Below are 18,988 nucleotides of genomic sequence, written 5' to 3'. Positions count from 1 at the left end.
TGTTTGTGTTTTTTGCAGTGCATACATCAACAAGGCCAGTAATTCATCAGAACAGGTCACACTCATTGACCAGGCACTGCATTCACCAGAAGGAATAGCTGTGGACTGGATCCACAAAAACCTCTACTGGACAGATTCAGGTCATAAAACCATTTCAGTCGCTACCAGTGATGGGAAGAAAAGAAAAGTGTTGATCGACACTGACCTGGGTGAACCACGAGCGATCGCTGTTGACCCCAGACAAGGGTAGGAGAACTGTACATGTTTTACTTTGCTTTTAAATCTAAGTTGTCTGATAAAAATGTTTGTTATTAATTTGGATTTGAATAGTTATTACTGGTTTGGAATTACATACCATTAGCTTAGCCTTTACTTTTGCCACTTTCTGATGAAAATATATTAATAATTAGGGCTGGCTCGATACCACTTTTTTATGTCTGATACCGATACTGCAAATTGAGTATCTGCCAATACCGATACCAATCCGATACCCTCATTTCTCCTCTCAAACAACTAAGCAGTAATAATACACGTCTCAATGCACCATGGTTAAACTAGCTATCTAAATAATAACAACGCTCAGACTGTAAAACAAATATACTTAAGGAATAAATACAGAAGCTACAACATCACACTTATACACAACTGCTGTTTTTATTTGAACTTTTACACACAGAACATTTAGCAGCATTTTTGGTTTCACTTACGTTCAAGCTGTTGTTCACGTTTAACATCTCGCTTTACGGCGTGTCGTCCAAAGTGTTTACAATTGGAAGACGTGGATGTCAATCAAACGCGATGGACCAATTAGAATTGACGCAGAGTTTGGTTGAGATTTTCAGTTAAAGTTCTGTCACGTTTTTAGGTTATTAAACCCTGCTGGATTTTGAAGAGGACGTCTGTGGCTAAACAGGAAACGGTGTAGTTTGTTTTATTTCATAACACTAATGGATTAATGGTTGAGGATGTGAGAGATCTCCAAGCCGGGACAAGATTTTCTTTAGGTTATAGGTTATTTTCTTTACACACAAACAATGGCCTTATTTATATTAAGTGTTATTTATTAAGCAACAGTATCAGATCGGATTACACGTTTTTTTCCTTCCGATTTCTGATCCCGAGATTTGGGCCAATATCGGAGCGATACCGATACAGAGTATCGGATTGGTGCCAGCCCTAATAATAATGCTAAAATTTTTAGTATGAGGAATTCACAGTAAGGCTGGAAATGAAGGTGAAACAGTGGTAATCTTTCACAATGCTCAAATAAATGTGATTTGTTTACTGTTATTTTAAGATAAATGAGGTTTTATTGTCATTTCAGCTAAATACAAGTACATATTAAAGCATTAGCCTGAATTAGCATTTTCAAAACCTGTTTTAATGTGTGTTTTGGTTTGTTGTCCTGCTATAACATCCAATTCAGATTCAAACCCTGGAACCCAGTCACAGTGGGCTAGCGTAAATTACCACTGTGCCACACAAGCACCCCACACTTCTTACACAAGAAAACTTCTTATTGACAAACTATCTGCTGCTCCTAAATGTAACTTGGTTATTTGTCAGTTCTGGTTCACTGACAGGCTAGTGATGGGTCTGCATGCATAGCAACATTTGGATAGATGGATAGTGTATACCTGCAGCACGTGTACCTAATAAATAATAAAGGTTTATCTTAGGTTTACTGAATTATTCACAAGAACTTCCCTGGAACTAAATACTAATAAAAAATGAGCATGTTAATTATTTACATCTAAATCTGTGGTATTTTGTAATTATTAATCCCTATGATAGTAAACAACAGAATTAAAATGTCTCATAAAGCATTGAGTAAGTCTGAGCTCATGTAATAATGTATGTATGTATTATTAATTATAACAATTATTAAATATACAATGCATTTTATAGCCACTTCCAGGTCGAACTTAATTTAACAATTTTAGATTATTAAATAGGGCGGCACAGTGGTTCGGTGGGTAGCACTGTCGCCTCACAGCAAGAAGGTCCTGGGTTTGATCCCCAGGCGTGGCGGTCCGGGTCTTATCTGTGCGGAGTTTTCCTCCCACCGTCCAAAACCATGCAGTCAGGTTAATTGGAGACACTCAATTGCCCTATAGGTGAATGGGTATGTGTGTGTGTCTGCCCTGCGATGGACTGGCATCCCGTCCAGGGTGTTACTGTGTGCCTTGCGCTCATTGAAAAGCTGGGATAGGCTCCAGCACCCCCCCCTTGCGACCCTAACTAGATAAGCGGTTAAGACAGTGAGTGAGTGAGAGATTATAAAATAATAAAGAGATAAAAATGAATGGGGATTTTTGCTGAAAGTAACTGCTTCCCAAAAATACTTACTTTGAGGGTTAAAGCTTGCTGCCAAAAACACAGTGATGGGTAACACTTTCTTTTACACTTCTTCTAAGTTCTAGGTATTGTTAAGGTGCAAAGACTCCAATCTCTCGTGGCAGACTATTAAACTAACACAAAACATTCAAAATAAATATTTCAGATGCTAGATTCAGTTAAAAGAGAAAAAGGCTCCAAACTTTTTCTCTTTTAAAAAAAGAGAAACCTGGGCACAGATCTGGATGCATCTCAATGTTCACAAACTTTCATTTTTATACAGTTTCTAGAGGGATGAGATAATCACCCCTTCTTTTTTTACATTCCAATCCTCAGGTTTTGAATGTAAAGGTAATTTATACACATCATTTAGAACCATCTCCAAGTGGTTGATGTTTACTGTTTTAAAAAAACAAGATTGCTGACCTCATCTGTGTCTTGCTCTGTCCTGCACCACGTTACAGACTACATCCTGACCTTCAAGCTTTTACTCATAACGGTACTGGAATTTTCCATTCTAGGCCTTAAGATACTAAGAACTTATATTATAATAAAATGATTTAATAATATAACATTTTTCAAAATACTACATCACTATCAACAAAGTAAGGTCCCAAGGTGAGGTACCAATTCCAAAGTACTACATAGCCTGATCTCACAGGTTCAAAGGTTTTAACCAGGTAAGTGTGAGGTGCAAACTGATGCCAACATGATGATAATTACCACTACTGTACATAATTACCTAGTAATTTGAAGTTTGTACCTCAGACTTCCCTGGTTAACACCTAGGACTTAGAAAACTGTAAATGAAAGTGTTACCTCGTGATGTGTGCTGCTGGTGTGTTGAAGATGTGTTTAAAGAGGGGACCGGGCGTCTCCATGTTATTCTTTATGGTTTTGGAATAGGAATTCCAGCAAGCTCAGGGTCAGGTGTCATCATACTTTTAACTACATACTGTACATCATGATTTGTTTATAGTTAAGCTCTGGAGATGTTATAGAGAATGACTGAAGATTATTATTATTATAACTTCTATTTCTTTGTGCATGTGGTTAATCATTATGTAAATATGTATTCTTACATTAACATTTACATTTACATTTACATTTACAGCATTTAGCAGACGCTTTTATCCAAAGCGACTTACAGTACAGTGACAGTTCAGTGTCTTAGCAATTGAGGGTTAAGGGCCTTGCTCAAGGGCCCAACAGTGGCAACCTGGCAGTGGTGGGGCTTGAACCAGCAACCTTTGGATTACTAGTCCAGTACCTTAATCGCGAGGCCACAACTGTCCAGTTTTTATTGACGTCTTTGTTGATAAGTGTTGAAAGTGTAATTGTGATGCAGCCTAAACTACTGATAGAAATGATGGTAATGATTATTATTATTGTGCATTATTGTTCGTTTTTTTCTTTTTAGATTCATGTACTGGTCAGACTGGGGGATGCAAGCAAAGATTGAGAAGTCTGGGTTAAATGGTGTGGACCGGCAGCTTCTGGTCTCTGAGCGAATCGAGTGGCCCAATGGGATTACTCTAGGTATAAACGTGCTGCTGGTGAAGGAACAACTGAGCCGATTTTACTTTTCCAATTTTTAAATCATAAACATGCAGTTAGCAAATTTAAATGCTGGCAAATCATGTAAAACACCAGAAGGTGCGGTGAGAGATGAAGAGCAGAAAGGAAAGCAAACTGTGACACAGTGCAAGGGTTTGGCTTCTGCTTCTGTCTCTTCTCTTTGACATGTCACTCTTTGGTCTACTAAGTTTATTCATTATTAAGAGGGAAAGAGAGAAACTGGGAGAGCGATGACAGGAAAGAATGAGAGATGAATTCTGAAACAAAACAAAAAAAATGACAGAATTGGAACAGGAACAATTGAGAGCAGTCTCCTGTGTCCAACATTGCTCACATTTGCCGCTTTCAACAGTCACTGTCAGCGTAGGTCAGACTGAATGGGCATCAATATGTTTATTATTTCTCTGGCCCTTTGAGGTAGGAAGTCAGAAAGAGCAGGAATGATAAACATATTGAGACCTTGATATGAATGTGCTGGACAGCCTGTGTGTTACATTTTCTTTAGGGGAATCAGAAATGAGCTCTCCTTCATCTTGAGGCGTGGAGTGTAAATCCACATCTGGATTATTATCCTTGTAATATTAATTTTGCAGATGAGTTTAAGTCTTCGGGTGGCACGTGGGTGGGTAGCACTGTCGCCTCACAGCAAGAAGGTCCTGGGTTTGATCCCCAGGCAGGGCGGTCTGTGTCCTTTCTGTGCAGAGTTTGTATGTTCTCCCCGTGTCTGTGTGGGTTTCCTCCGGGAGCTCCGGTTTTCTCCCACAGTCCAGAAACATGCAGTCATGTTAATTGGAGACACTGAATTGCCCCATAGGTGTGTGTGTGTGTGCCCTGCGATGGACTGGGATGGACTGGCGCCCCGTCCAGGGTGTTACTGTGTGCCTTGCGCCCATTGAAAAGCTGGGATAGGCTCCAGCACCCCCGCAACCCTAACTGGATAAGCAGATAAGAAAGTGAGTGAGTCAGTTAAAGTCTTTGGTATTAAAACGATGTCCATATCATAATCTAAATCAATAATTTTTTTAATCTTGAATTATTTTGTGTCAAACGTCTACTCACCACTGAACGATTATTCCTAGCAGATTTGTCCAGCAAACGTCTGTACTGGGTGGACTCCAAACTTCACCTCATCTCCAGCGTGGACCTGAATGGAGACAACCGCCGAGTTCTGCTCTCTTCTACAGATCACCTGGGTCACCCGTTTGCCCTCACCCTGTTTGAGGTGAGCCGCTTACTTTCATAAAAACAAAGTATACAAAAGAGTAAGAGAAACACTGTAGAATTGTGACAAGGCCCTGAAAGCTTTCTTGTAAAAGCTTGTTGTGAAAGTATTTTGATGGAGTAGTGTGTAGAACATAGCACTTTGTAATAAAATGCATTTTCTAATAAAAATCCAAATAGATTGTTACGTTCTACATTCATTTAATAGGTTTTGAGGTTCTGAAGGCAAGAATTCAAAGTATTCCCCTGCCATTTTTGCATTTTTACTGTATTTTAGATGAATTTAAATAGATATAATATCTGTGTTGACTCACGAATCTAGACATAATCAACCATAATGACAAAGTGAAAACATGTATTTAGGCTCTTTATTCAATACTTTATTATTTAATACTATTCAAAACTTTATTCAGTACTGTAGCAGCAATTATAGCTGTAAGTCTTGTTGGATACGTCTTGAAATGTTTTTCCCATTCTTCATAATACACACTGATCAGCCATAACATTAAAACCACCTCCTTGTTTCTACACTCACTGTCCATTTTATCAGCTCCACTTACCATATAGAAGCACTTTGTAGTTCTACAGTTACTGACTGTAGTCAATCTATTTCTCTACATACCTTTTTAACCTGCTTTCACCCTGTTCTTCAATGGTCAGGACCCCCACAGGACCACCACAGAGCAGGTTTTATTTAGGTGGTGGAGGGCGGCACGGTGGCTAAGTGGGTAGCACTGTCGCCTCACAGCAAGAAGACAGTGACAGTGAGGTGTTTAAAAACTCCAGCAGCGCTGCTGTGTCTGATCCACTCATACCAGCACAACACACACTAACACACCACCACCATGTCAGTGTCACTGCAGTGCTGAGAATGATCCACCACCCTAATAATACCTGCGCTGTGGTGGTCCTGTGGGGGTCCTGACCATTAAAGAACAGCATGAAAGGGGGCTAACAAAGCATGCAGAGAAACAGATGGACTACAGTCAGTAATTGTAGAACTACAAAGTGCTTCTATATGGTAAGTGGAGCTGATAAAATGAACAATGTGTGTAGAAACAAGGAGGTGGTTTTAATGTTATGGCTGATCGGTGTATACTCTCAAGCTCTGCCTTTGAGCTGCCATCTTCAGGTCTTACAACATGTTATGATGTTATGTTGGTGTGTAAGTCTTGGTTTTGTCTGGGCAACTTAAGAACATTCAGAGACCTGCCCTTAACCACATCAGTGTTGTTGTGGCTGTATGCTTTGGGTCATTGTAGTGTTGAAAGTTTGTTGAAAGATTTTTCCATAAAGATGTTTCTATATTTAGCTGAAATGATTGTCTGTCTAATCCTACCAGTCTTCTGGTACTGAAGGCTGAGAAACGTCACCATATTTACAGTAGGGATGGTATTAGCCAGAAAGTACTGCTGAGATTTGAGAACAGTGGTTTAATAGCAGTCCATAGCAGGGCATTATTCACCAACCCATTATCTTAATCACCTAGGTGCAGTTCAAACTTTTTATATAGCTCTCTCTCACACACACACACACACACACACACACACACACTACTCATGAACAGCATTCAGTGGTAAGTAACGCTGTTCAGTGGGAAAATATAAATGACCCAAGTCTGCTGCCATTAGCTGAGGACACAAAACAAATTAGGAATCCTTTTAAACATGCTGCTCCAGAGCTTTGAAGAAACCAGGTTCAGACAATAAATACATCAGCATCTGCCTCCAACAGGCTGGTCAATGAACCAGTTCAACTCAAGGGCACCCAAGGGCCAGGTTCATAAAGAGGAAACATTGTTTTTCTTTTCTTTTTTCAACTTTTGCTCTCTGAATGTGAGAAATGATGTGCAATGTTGCTGCACTTCCCCCAGGGCTGCTTCAAAACTACCACTACACTTCTCACTTTTAGCCAAATAATGGCCATATGGTCTCCAAAACAGCAAGGAGTGCTCACAGGCAGCAGTGATGAATTTCAACTGACAGTGCTTGAGAAAGGACAAGTGACAAACCACAAACAAAGGTGGTTGGGTGGCGAAGACTCACTGGTGCCAAAGGGCATTGTAACGATATGGGCTAGGACAAGACAAGAGGGCGGACACACACGCAGGGACGTTTTAACTAATATTTAATAATAACCAAAATACACAAGAAAAGTATAAAGAAGACAAACAAACAAACACAAGGCCTATGCTAAATGCTAAGCTAAATGCTAATCGCTAAGCTAAACAGACATGAACTAAGCTAAATCGAAACTAAACACACATGAAACTGGACTAAACTATACTAGATCCTAAGCTAAGCTAACACACACACACGAACACAGTTAAATATGAACTGAACTAGGACAAGACATGAACTAAACAAGACTTAAATAAGAAGCATGGACTGTCAAGAAACATGGACTAACAAGAGACAAACACAAACAAACATGGCCAAATAGAAGCAAACAGGTGTAAACAGGTGTTAACAGGATAAATCAAATAAAACAAACCAAATTAGAGTCAAATGCAAATCAAACAATACTAAACAGACAGACAGACCAAAATCACTCGCTAAAGTAAATTCAAGGTCAATTCAAGGCAAACAAAACCAACAGGACAGCATCAAATCAAAATAGTCTCCACCGAGTCCTCCCAGCTGCCTCCTTGTATCCCTGAGGGTAATTAGCAAGGGACCAATCAAAAAATGGGTGTTGTCTGGAGACTGAGAATGCTCCCGGAGAGAGGAGTGTGGCACATAGGCACTCTCCAGGAACACAGAGGGGCTGAAACTGTGACAGACATAAAGCTATGGCATCTGGCTTAGACAATATGTACTGTCACAGTACTGTAAGTAGCTTTGGATAAAAGCGTCTGCTAAATGCCGATAATGTAAATGTAATAATAATAATAATAGTTTCTTTGGTCAGCGTGACTGGAGAGCGGTCATTGTGGATCTGGCTCCATCACGAAACACTGGACGCAAGGCAGGAATAACCTAGACAGGGTGCCATACCCTCACCCTTAGGCATAGCCGTCATGTAAATAGTAGACATCCGGCCAGGCGACAACACAGCTGATTGGAACCCAGTGGTGGGGCTTGAACCAGCACCTTTTTAATACTAGTCCAGTACCTTAACCACTAGGCTACAACTGCCCTATAAATACTGCACCTATAGTCCCCAATAACCACTTTAGAATAGAATGTCTTTATTTGTCATTTATACATATACACGTGTTCAGAATGCAGGGTCAGCCATTATACGGCATCCCTGCAGCTGAGAGAGTTAAGGGCCTTGCTCAAGGGCCCAACAGTGGCTGCATGGCAGAGCTGGGATTCAAACTCCCAACCTTTCAATTGATCTCTTGATGCATGCTCAATAATCCAGGTACACAAATCCACAAAGTTGAATCAGTTCATCTGGACACAAGTTTGTTGTAGAGAAGCGTTTCGCCAATCAATCCAAGTGACTTCTTCAGTCTGAGCTGGTGGTGGATACACCAACCTTATATGCAGCCGATTTGCATAACGACCGGTCACCGCACATTGCATAACAATGGAACCGGTGATCAGTTCCATATGCAAATCAAAATGACCATTAATTAGAATGGCCATGTGTGCCTTTCACACATGATTGGGGTATATCTCCTATTACGGCGTTGATGGTGAGAGATGTACTTTTAGGCCCCCTCCCCGGTTCAGAGATGGTTGTTCCTTCTTCACATAGATGGCCTCTTTGACTCCCCGTTCAAACCAGCGTTCCTCCTTGTCCAGGATCTGTCCAGAAGGTTGATCTTCTATGTTTAGCCAGTGGCTGTTTAGTTTCCCCGATGTACAGTTCCCGGCAATCCTCCCGGCACCTAACGGCATACACTATGTTACTCTGTTTGTGTCAAGGAACCCGGTCCTTAAGGTGAACTAATTTCTGGCGTAGTGTGTTCTGGGGTTTGAAAGCAACTGAAACACGGTGTTTGGAGAATATCCGTCTCAATTGTTCTGCTACTCCCGCCACATACGGAATCACCACTGGTTTGCGCTTAGACCGTGGTTGTCCTTCTCCTCTCTTCGATCCACTGGAGCCGTGTTTGGGCATTTTTCCCGCTTTTACGAATGCTCAGTTAGGATAACCACATTCCCCCAGGGCCTTCTTGACATGAGATTTCTCTCTATCCTTGGCCATAGTGTCTGTGGGGATGCTGTTCGTCCAGTGGTGCAGCGTCCCGATGACTCCTAGTTTGTGCTCCAATGGATGATGGGAGTCAAACCTTAAGTACTGGTCCGTGTGCGTTGGTTTGCGGTACACATTTACTTTCAAACGTCCCCCATCTTTCAATTGATAGCCCAAAGCTCTAACCACTCGGCTACCACTGTCTCTCATACAGATCTCATACCACCATTATTTGCATTTTACCCAATGTCCTAACTTTTTTGGAATTAAGGTTTGAAAAGGCAAAGTTTAAAATGCTAGACTGAGACGATTGGTTATGAATTTTAATTGCAATAATCGAAGGTTAATCCAGGAGTCCTAAAGCACGAGAGAGACTTTGCTCAGCGGTAGATCAGAACTATGATTGAAGCCTGTTGAAAAGATCACACAGCCTGCTCATCTGTCATGAAGATCAGCATCTGCCGGCGCTGTAGGGTTCCTCAGAGCTGACCTTTCCAAACCTCCCCGACCCGTGCTAAAACTCCTCTGACTTTTTTTGGTCTGACACACGGATCCCCACACCGACCGTCAATTTCCAAATCTGCTGAAACTGAAAGGTGCAAATGTGGGTAGTCATGGTAACAGCGTGCCAGTGCACATCGCTTTCTGGTGGTGCTGGAAAGACTGGTGAGGTTTCAGAATCTCAGTAGAGATTAAGAGATAAAGAAATGGTGGAGGAGGTGTTGCTTCTCAGACATGTGTGTGCGTACTGCCAGGCTTTTGTAGATGCCTGTGTTGTGGTAAGTGTTAGCAGTGTAAATGCTAATTAGCGTACTAAGAACATGCGTTATTCAAAAGATCTAATAACACATCTTGGTCTTTTTCTCCCAGAAGTCTTTGCTCTCTCTTACAAACCTTAATTCTCTTTTATCATGTGTGGTGAGTGCAGGCAAAAGCACATGTTAATGCACGACCATGCCAGTGGATGCCATCACACCAGTAAAGCAGCGTGTGAATAGAAAAGTGGTACCGCATTATAAAAATAATGCTGGAAAATAACTTACCATATAGAAGCACTTTGTAGTTCTACAGTTACTGACTGTAGTCCATCTGTTTCTCTGCCCCCTTTCACCCTGTTCTTCAATGGTCAGGACCCCCACAGGACCACCACAGAGCAGGTATTATTTAGGTGCTGGATCATTCTCAGCACTGCAGTGACACTGACATGGTGGTGGTGTGTTAGTGTGTGTTGTGCTGGTATGAGTGGATCAGACACAGCAACTCTGCTGGAGTTTTTAAACACCTCACTGTCACTGCTGGACTGAGAATAGTCCACCAACAAAAAATATCCAGCCAACAGCGCCCCGTGGGCAGCGTCCTGTGACCACTGATGAAGGTCTAGAAGATGACCAACTCAAACAGCAGCAATAGATGAGCGATCGTCTCTGACTTTACATCTACAAGGTGGACCAACTAGGTAGGAGCGTCTGATAGAGTGGACAGTGAGTGGACACAGTATTTAAAAAGTCCAGCAGCACTGCTGTGTCTGATTCACTCATACCAGCACAACACACACTAACACACCAGTCAGTGTCACTGCAGTGCTGAGAATGATCCACCATCTAAATAATACCTGCTCTGTGGTGGTCCTGACCATTGAAGAACAGGGTGAAAGCAGGCTAAAAAGATATGTAGAGAAACAGATGGACTACAGTCAGTAATTGTAGAACTACAAAGTGCTTCTATATGGTAAGTGGAGCTGATAAAATGGACAGTGAGTGTAGAAACAATGAGGTGGTTTTAATGTTATGGCTGATCAGTGTATATACAAAAGACTTTTAAAATCTAAAATGTAATTAAAGGAGACAAGACTACAGACGAGTAGTGTTGGCCAGTACATGGTACTGAGTAAAAGATAGGTGAGGTAAAAACATGTTCTGATAGAGCGTATGGTTTTATAGCAGCAGGATTTATAAGAGTAAGGTAGTGTCTTTATACACTCACATGCAGCTCGCTGTATAATGCACTTCGTCAGGTTAATGGTATACCACATGTTGTGGAACAAAACACTGTCCTCCCGAGAGTAACGATAAAGCTGGAAGCAATTGCTCAAACTCTAGAAGGGTAAAAGCAGTGATACTCGGTATTTTATGTATCTAACTGTCACTATGATGAACAGCCTTTCCTCCTGTGTGTTTGTCCTCATGGTTTTCTCCATACAGACTCTAAACATTAGAGAAGAACCCTTTGGCTGTCCTATCATTGTGAGGTTGTTTTTACCTGTTGTTTTTGCCTAAAGTATGTTTTACTACTCAGAATTAACTGTTAAAAAACACATCTGCATTTTTAACCTTATTTTTATCAACCGCTTCTGAACTATTTTAGTGATTAGCACAAGCCATCATTTTTTAAAGTATAATACATGATCTTGTACTATATTAAATGTTTCATTTTAATTTAATTTAACATATAATTTTTTTCTAATTCACTCTTTAGAGAATCAGGGTGTGTTACCAGTGTACCAATGTGTGTACAAAACACTGTAAAAACACACGCTGGAACCAGAGCTGGGATCTCGAATACATCATATCGAATCTCAGCTCTGCCTGCCGTCTAAGGCCGAGCAGCCACATGAACAACGATTGGCCTGTTGTTCAGATATGGGCGGGACTAAGCCGGATAGGGTCTCTCTCCCATGACTGGTGCAATTACGACCTCTGCTGGCTGATTGATGGCGCCTGCACAGAGATGAGAAAAGAGTGCTCTCAGGGTGTGTCTCTCCGTACACAATGCTGAGCTGCACTGCACTGCACTCGTCAAAGTGTAGGTGGTAAGATGCATACGGCTGCTGCCAATGTGTCTGAGGGGGCGTGGGTTAGCTTCGTTCTCCTCAATCAGAGCAGGGATCGGCATTGGTGGAGAAGAAGCGTGACGCATTCTGGCAATTGGACGCGCTAAAAAATGGAGAAAAAGGGGAGAAAATGCATAAAGAAAATTTTAAAAAATAAAAATTAAATCATGGATACAACAAAACCTTAAAATCTCTTTTTGGTCTGGATTATTGTATTATTGGACAGTGATAGCCTAGTGGATAGGGCTTTGGGCTATCAACCAGAAGATTGGGAGTTCTAATCCAGGCTCTGCTTTGCCGCCACTGTTGGGTCCTTGAGCAAGGCCCTTAACCCTGTCTGCTCCAGGGGCGCCGTACGATGGCTGAACCTGCGCTCTGACCCCAGCTTCCAAACAAGAATGTCATTGTACTGTACAATTGTGTATGTATATATGACAAATAAAGTATATATATATATATATATATATATATATATATATATATACAGTGTATCACAAAAGTGAGTACACCCCTCACATTTCTGCAGATATTTAAGTATATCTTTTCATGGGACAACACTGACAAAATGACACTTTGACACAATGAAAAGTAGTCTGTGTGCAGCTTATATAACAGTGTAAATTTATTCTTCCCTCAAAATAACTCAATATACAGCCATTAATGTCTAAACCACTGGCAACAAAAGTGAGTACACCCCTAAGAGACTACACCCCTAAATGTCCAAATTGAGCACTGCTTGTCATTTTTCCTCCAAAATGTCATGTGACTCATTAGTGTTACTAGGTCTCAGGTGTGCATAGGGAGCAGGTGTGTTCAATTTAGTAGTACAGCTCTCACACTCTTTCATACTGGTCACTGAAAGTTCCAACATGGCACCTCATGGCAAAGAACTCTCTGAGGATCTTAAAAGACGAATTGTTGCGCTACATGAAGATGGCCAAGGCTACAAGAAGATTGCCAACACCCTGAAACTGAGCTGCAGCACAGTGGCCAAGATCATCCAGCGTTTTAAAAGAGCAGGGTCCACTCAGAACAGACCTCGCGTTGGTCGTCCAAAGAAGCTGAGTGCACGTGCTCAGCGTCACATCCAACTGCTGTCTTTGAAAGATAGGTGCAGGAGTGCTGTCAGCATTGCTGCAGAGATTGAAAAGGTGGGGGGTCAGCCTGTCAGTGCTCAGACCATACGCCGCACACTACATCAAATTGGTCTGCATGGCTGTCACCCCAGAAGGAAGCCTCTTCTGAAGTCTCTACACAAGAAAGCCCCCAAACAGTTTGCTGAAGACATGTCAACAAAGGACATGGATTACTGGAACCATGTCCTATGGTCTGATGAGACCAAGATTAATTTGTTTGGTTCAGATGGTCTCAAGCATGTGTGGCGGCAATCAGGTGAGGAGTACAAAGATAAGTGTGTCATGCCTACAGTCAAGCATGGTGGTGGGAATGCCATGGTCTGGGGCTGCATGAGTGCAGCAGGTGTTGGGGAGTTACATTTCATTGAGGGACACATGAACTCCAATATGTACTGTGAAATACTGAAGCAGAGCATGATCCCCTCCTTCCGGAAACTGGGTCGCAGGGCAGTGTTCCAGCATGATAATGACCCCAAACACACCTCTAAGACGACCACTGCTTTATTGAAGAGGCTGAGGGTAAAGGTGATGGACTGGCCAAGCATGTCTCCAGACCTAAACCCAATAGAACATCTTTGGGGCATCCTCAAGCGGAAGGTGGAGGAGCGCAAAGTCTCGAATATCCGCCAGCTCCGTGATGTCATCATGGAGGAGTGGAAAAGCATTCCAGTGGCAACCTGTGAAGCTCTGGTAAACTCCATGCCCAGGAGAGTTAAGGCAGTTCTGGGAAATAATGGTGGCCACACAAAATATTGACACTTCAGGAACTTTCACTAAGGGGTGTACTCACTTTTGTTGCCGGTGGTTTAGACATTAATGGCTGTATATTGAGTTATTTTGAGGGAAGAATAAATTTACACTGTTATATAAGCTGCACACAGACTACTTTTCATTGTGTCAAAGTGTCATTTTGTCAGTGTTGTCCCATGAAAAGATATACTTAAATATCTGCAGAAATGTGAGGGGTGTACTCACTTTTGTGATACACTGTATATACTGTATATATATATTATATACGTATATGTATTGTATTGGACTGTATTCCATTTTTACATGTTTTTTGTTGGACAGAGACTAAATGATCAATCCACCACTTTGTTAATGTCAAAACATTAGTTCATTTCATCTGTCATTTTCTTATGAAGTCAAGAGAAAAACAACGACACTTTTGTTTGAGATAGAAATAGAAAAACCAGAACCAGAAGCCCAGGCCCCACTAAGAGAAACAAATGTACTTTAATGGGAAATACAAATATCACTGAAATACAAAGTAGAGTGCAAAGGATTTTTCAAAATCTGGTCAAGTTAAGCTAGATGAATGTAGATTCTCCTTAAAAGAAGAATTACCTTAATATTGAGTTAGTGCTACTTGTCCTGCCTTGTCCTAACTCTTTGTTTTCCTTGTCTGCAGGACCGAGTTTACTGGACGGATCTGGAGGATGAGGCTATCTACAGTGTGAACCGGTTAACTGGGCATGATATATCCATGCTGGCCCAGCACCTCAACAGCCCTCTTGATGTGGTGGTTTTCCATGAGCTCCGTCAGCCCCAAGGTCAGATACCACTGAGCGCTGGTGACATTTAAGACTTATGTCAGCACAGTCTTCTATATATTTGGGTTTACCAGATTTGACATTTACCTAAAGTGAAAACCTATATTTAGCAAATTATCTATATTTATTACAATGTATTTGAGACAGCACACACTGGACAGTCCACATGATTGACCCATTTAATATTCAGCAGTGCAATGTTAAACAGTCTGCTTTCGCATGATGTACTGCTTACTTGTACATTCAGGAAAAACTAGGAAATGTTACCAATGCTGATACGCTTTTAAAAACCACTAATTGTTAAAGGATGCTGATTTCTTCTGATTGCCAAGTGTTGAAGAGAGAAAGCTCTGCTTTTGTCTCCTATTTAGGAAATCTATATCATCGACAAACAAATGCCAGGTCTGAATCAGTGTGTGTTCTAGAGCTGAGAATGTTGTTAAGTGCGATCAGTCTTTAAACATAATTTTCTTGAAACTGATGACAGATTTCTTGAATGGTTTTCTCCAGAATACCAAAGCATCTGATCCAATGATTATCATTTTGCTTGACCTTCTCCATAGAGTTGATGAAAATTTTCCCCTGCAAATGTCGCCCATGCCACTGAGCCTCTGGCCAGCACTGGACTGGTTAACCATGTCAAATAAAAATTACCATTAACTGTGATCATATGTAGTAGAATTACTACATTTTTTGGAAACTATTAAATAAATTGGCTGTGTTTCTTACGTCTGGTATAAAATCCAGTGTCCTTAATTTGTGTTTGGAAGGATTTTTAAAGCATGAACATTTTGGACATGTAAGTCCACATTGTAAGCCCTTTGTGCATTTAGCAGTGCACGATGGGTAAAAAGCCATTAGAGCATTGACAGCTGTCAGTACGTCTACAGCATTAAATCTGCATTAATACTCTAGCAGGGGAAATTAAAGTCATTAAATAGGAGCTCTAACATAATGGCAGATGGAGTGTAATTTAATAAACTGAGGAAAATTGTAATTACCTGCTAAATTATTTTAGTTTTTACTCATCTAATGTTGCTGTTAACTTTAAGTACAACTGTGTAAGTACCTAAAAATAAGCCCCTATTCAGACAGGGTGTGTGGATGAGTTCAGCTGGCCAGCCATGTTCTATGGGCAGTAGCCGACTGCATCTTTTCACCTGCACAAGGCGAGTTCATATGCGGATCAGCTTTGTGTACAGAGAGCCACACCCTGATCAGCGCACTATTCCCCCCCGTCTCTGTGCAGGTGCCATCAATCAGCCAGCAGAGGTCGTAATTGCATCAGCTATAAGAGAGTCCCTATCTGGCTTGCCCACCCTGTATGAACAAGCAGTCGTTGCCAATCGTTGTTCATATAGCAGCCCAGCCGGATGGCAGAGCTGAGTTTCGAACTGATGAGTGTGAAATGACAGCTCTGGTGTGCTAGCGTGTTTTACCGCAGCGCCACCTGAGTGGCCTTTCCATGACTTTTAATACCATAGTCTTATATTGTGTCAGCTTTGTTTCATGGTCTCCTAATTTCTTGTTACTGTTTATGGTTGATTATACCTGGTGACTTGTCCTGTTTCTCTTATACATAAGGTCGTGGAACAGTGGTCATTTGCAATGTCGGAAAGCAAAAGTGAAACCTTGTTATGAAGGTAAATTGGTGTGGATTGTCAAATATAGTATAAAAACACAAAAAAATTATTCTGGGTGGCACGGTAACTAGATAGCAAGAAGGTTCTGGGTTTGATTCCAAGTTGGAGCGGTCCAGGTCATTTTTGTGTGGGGTTTGCATGTTCTCCCAGTGCTTGTTTCCGGTTTTCTTCCACGTGTAAGTTAGGTGAATTGGAGATATAAAATTGTCTGTGATAGTGTTTCACTGGGCAACAACACAGACATGAGGGGCCGAATGGATTCCTCATTGCTGCTGCAATTGCGGCCTCTCTTGGCTGGTTGATGGCGCCTGCACAGAGACGGGGAATAACAGAGATCAGTGCGTGACTGATACTGATCCCTGTGTACAAACTTGAGTACCAAAAGACTAACAAGTATGTCAATATTGAGAGCCAAATATGTACTAATTTGGCATACTATTTGTGCCAAAGATGTTGTTAAGGGGTTTAGGACACTATTGGTTTCCAGCAACTTCACCCACACTCATTTACACAGTGCTTACTACTACTACTTACTACTAACCGATCACTGCTGACCAGAATGAAAAAGATTTTGGGTGCATTTGCTTGGGTAGGTGGCTTTTTCTGAGCTGTCTTTTCTCGCTACTATAAACAAATCACCTTTCTGACTGTGTAAAGACGTTATACACCCTCACAAGAGGTAGAATCTGTCTTCATTTTGATCAGGGGGGCTTTGAGTCCTGCGCAACCTGGACACTTGAAACATAGCTTCAGGATCTAACAAAAGGTGTCATTTAAAAAGGCATTTTTATTAAATACAGTTTATATTATGTGGTGTCTGTGGTGTCATTCTACATCTTAGTAGAATAACCTTTTAAAAGAATTATTGTCACAGGTGGCTCAGCGGTAAAACACACTAGCACACCAGAGCTGACATTTCTAACTCGTCTGTTTGAATCTCAGCTCGGTCTTCCGGCAGGACTGGGCGGCTACATGAACAACGATTGGCTGTTGTTCATACAGAGTGGGAAGCCAGAAAGGGACCTCATAACTGATGCAATTACGACCCCTGCTGGCTGACTGATAGCGCCTGCACAGAGTCGAGGAATAATGCTGATCAGGGTGTGGCTCTCCATGCGCATAGCTGATCCGCATATGAACTACTGCATACATGTTGGAGGGAGTGTGTGACAGTCTCACTCTCCTCAATCAGAGATAGAGATTAGCGAGATCATATATATATATATATATATATTATATACTGTATATATTGTGTAGTGATTATTTACAAATGTATTAATATTTTTTTAAGTTGTAACAGCAGAGACGGTGCCGCTTGTGATCAAAAACGCCCTGCATTCATTTGTACTTGTGTATAACAAGTCAGGAACACATTAATGTCTTAATTAAGGAAAACAAAAACTCAACACAGTTCCACAATCAGTGTAAACTGAGTTTTATTGAGCAGAACTTTAACTTTTTAACAACCACAGCCATTAAATGCTGAGACTGCAGTAAAGCTAAAGGTTTTAAAAGAAATCTGCTATATTGTGCTTTATTGTGTGGGATTTTTTACACAGACTCTCTGACATTATCTAACCAATTTGAAAACAATCAAACCCACTAGCTCCTCGTCTAACACTACCTCCCTGTGCATGGATCAAAGTGGCTTTGTTGTAGCACACTTATGAGAGGCTCGGGCTCGGCTATATCACACAGACTGACAATGATATTATTTGCTGATCTGTATTACAGCACCAGCATCAGATCAGAAAACCAATTCTCCAGTCACAGGATTGTGTAGGGCTGGCACCGATCCAATACTCAGTATCGGTATCGGTCCAATATTGGGCCAAATCACTGGATCGGATATCGTAATGAAAAAAAACATGGAATCCGATCCGATACTGTTGCTTCATAAAAAATAACACTTAATGTAAATAACTCTTAATGTAAATAAGGCCATTGTGTGTAAAGCAAATAACACACGAAGATACGTTCCAACAGAGCACCGTTTATTGCCACTCACTCTTGATGACATCAATAACATGTGCCACTGATCTACAACTCATCCGCAACAGCCATTCAGAAATTAAAACACACTGATCTACTTCAACTTTTAGCATTTTAAAAAATCATCTACCACTGCCACAACTAAACACACTGTTTAAACACAATAAAAATCATCTACTACTGCCACATCTAAACATGCTGTTTAAACACAATAAAAATCACCTACTACTGTCACATCTAAACACTGTTTAAACACAATAAAAATCATCTACTACTGCCACAACTAAACACTGTTTAAACACAATAAAAATCATCTACTACTGCCACAACTAAACACACTGTTTAAACACAATAAAAATCATCTACTACTGCTACATCTAAACACACTGTTTAAACACAATAAAAATCATCTACTACTGCCACATCTAAACACACTGTTTAAACACAATAAAAATAATCTACTACTGCCACATCTAAACACTGTTTAAACACAATAAAAATCATCTACTACTGCCACATCTAAACACTTTAAACACAATAAAAATCATC

The 18,988-nt window shown here is 41.0% G+C and overlaps 1 protein-coding gene across 1 annotated transcript in view; it reads left to right on the top strand.

Annotated features, from left to right (window-relative positions):
- Positions 1-18,988, top strand: part of lrp8 (low density lipoprotein receptor-related protein 8, apolipoprotein e receptor) — a 241,779-nt gene that overhangs the window by 199,830 nt on the left and 22,961 nt on the right. The window contains exons 11-14 of the mRNA XM_062997991.1: positions 19-246; positions 3,758-3,876; positions 4,998-5,137; positions 14,663-14,804. Coding sequence (XP_062854061.1) covers positions 19-246; positions 3,758-3,876; positions 4,998-5,137; positions 14,663-14,804 — 629 coding nt within the window. The remainder of the gene's footprint in view (positions 1-18; positions 247-3,757; positions 3,877-4,997; positions 5,138-14,662; positions 14,805-18,988) is intronic.

The sequence above is a fragment of the Trichomycterus rosablanca genome, chromosome 6, assembly GCF_030014385.1.
Source record: "Trichomycterus rosablanca isolate fTriRos1 chromosome 6, fTriRos1.hap1, whole genome shotgun sequence".
In the NCBI taxonomy this organism is placed as follows: domain Eukaryota; kingdom Metazoa; phylum Chordata; class Actinopteri; order Siluriformes; family Trichomycteridae; genus Trichomycterus; species Trichomycterus rosablanca.
This window is presented reverse-complemented; position numbering and strand designations above follow the sequence as displayed.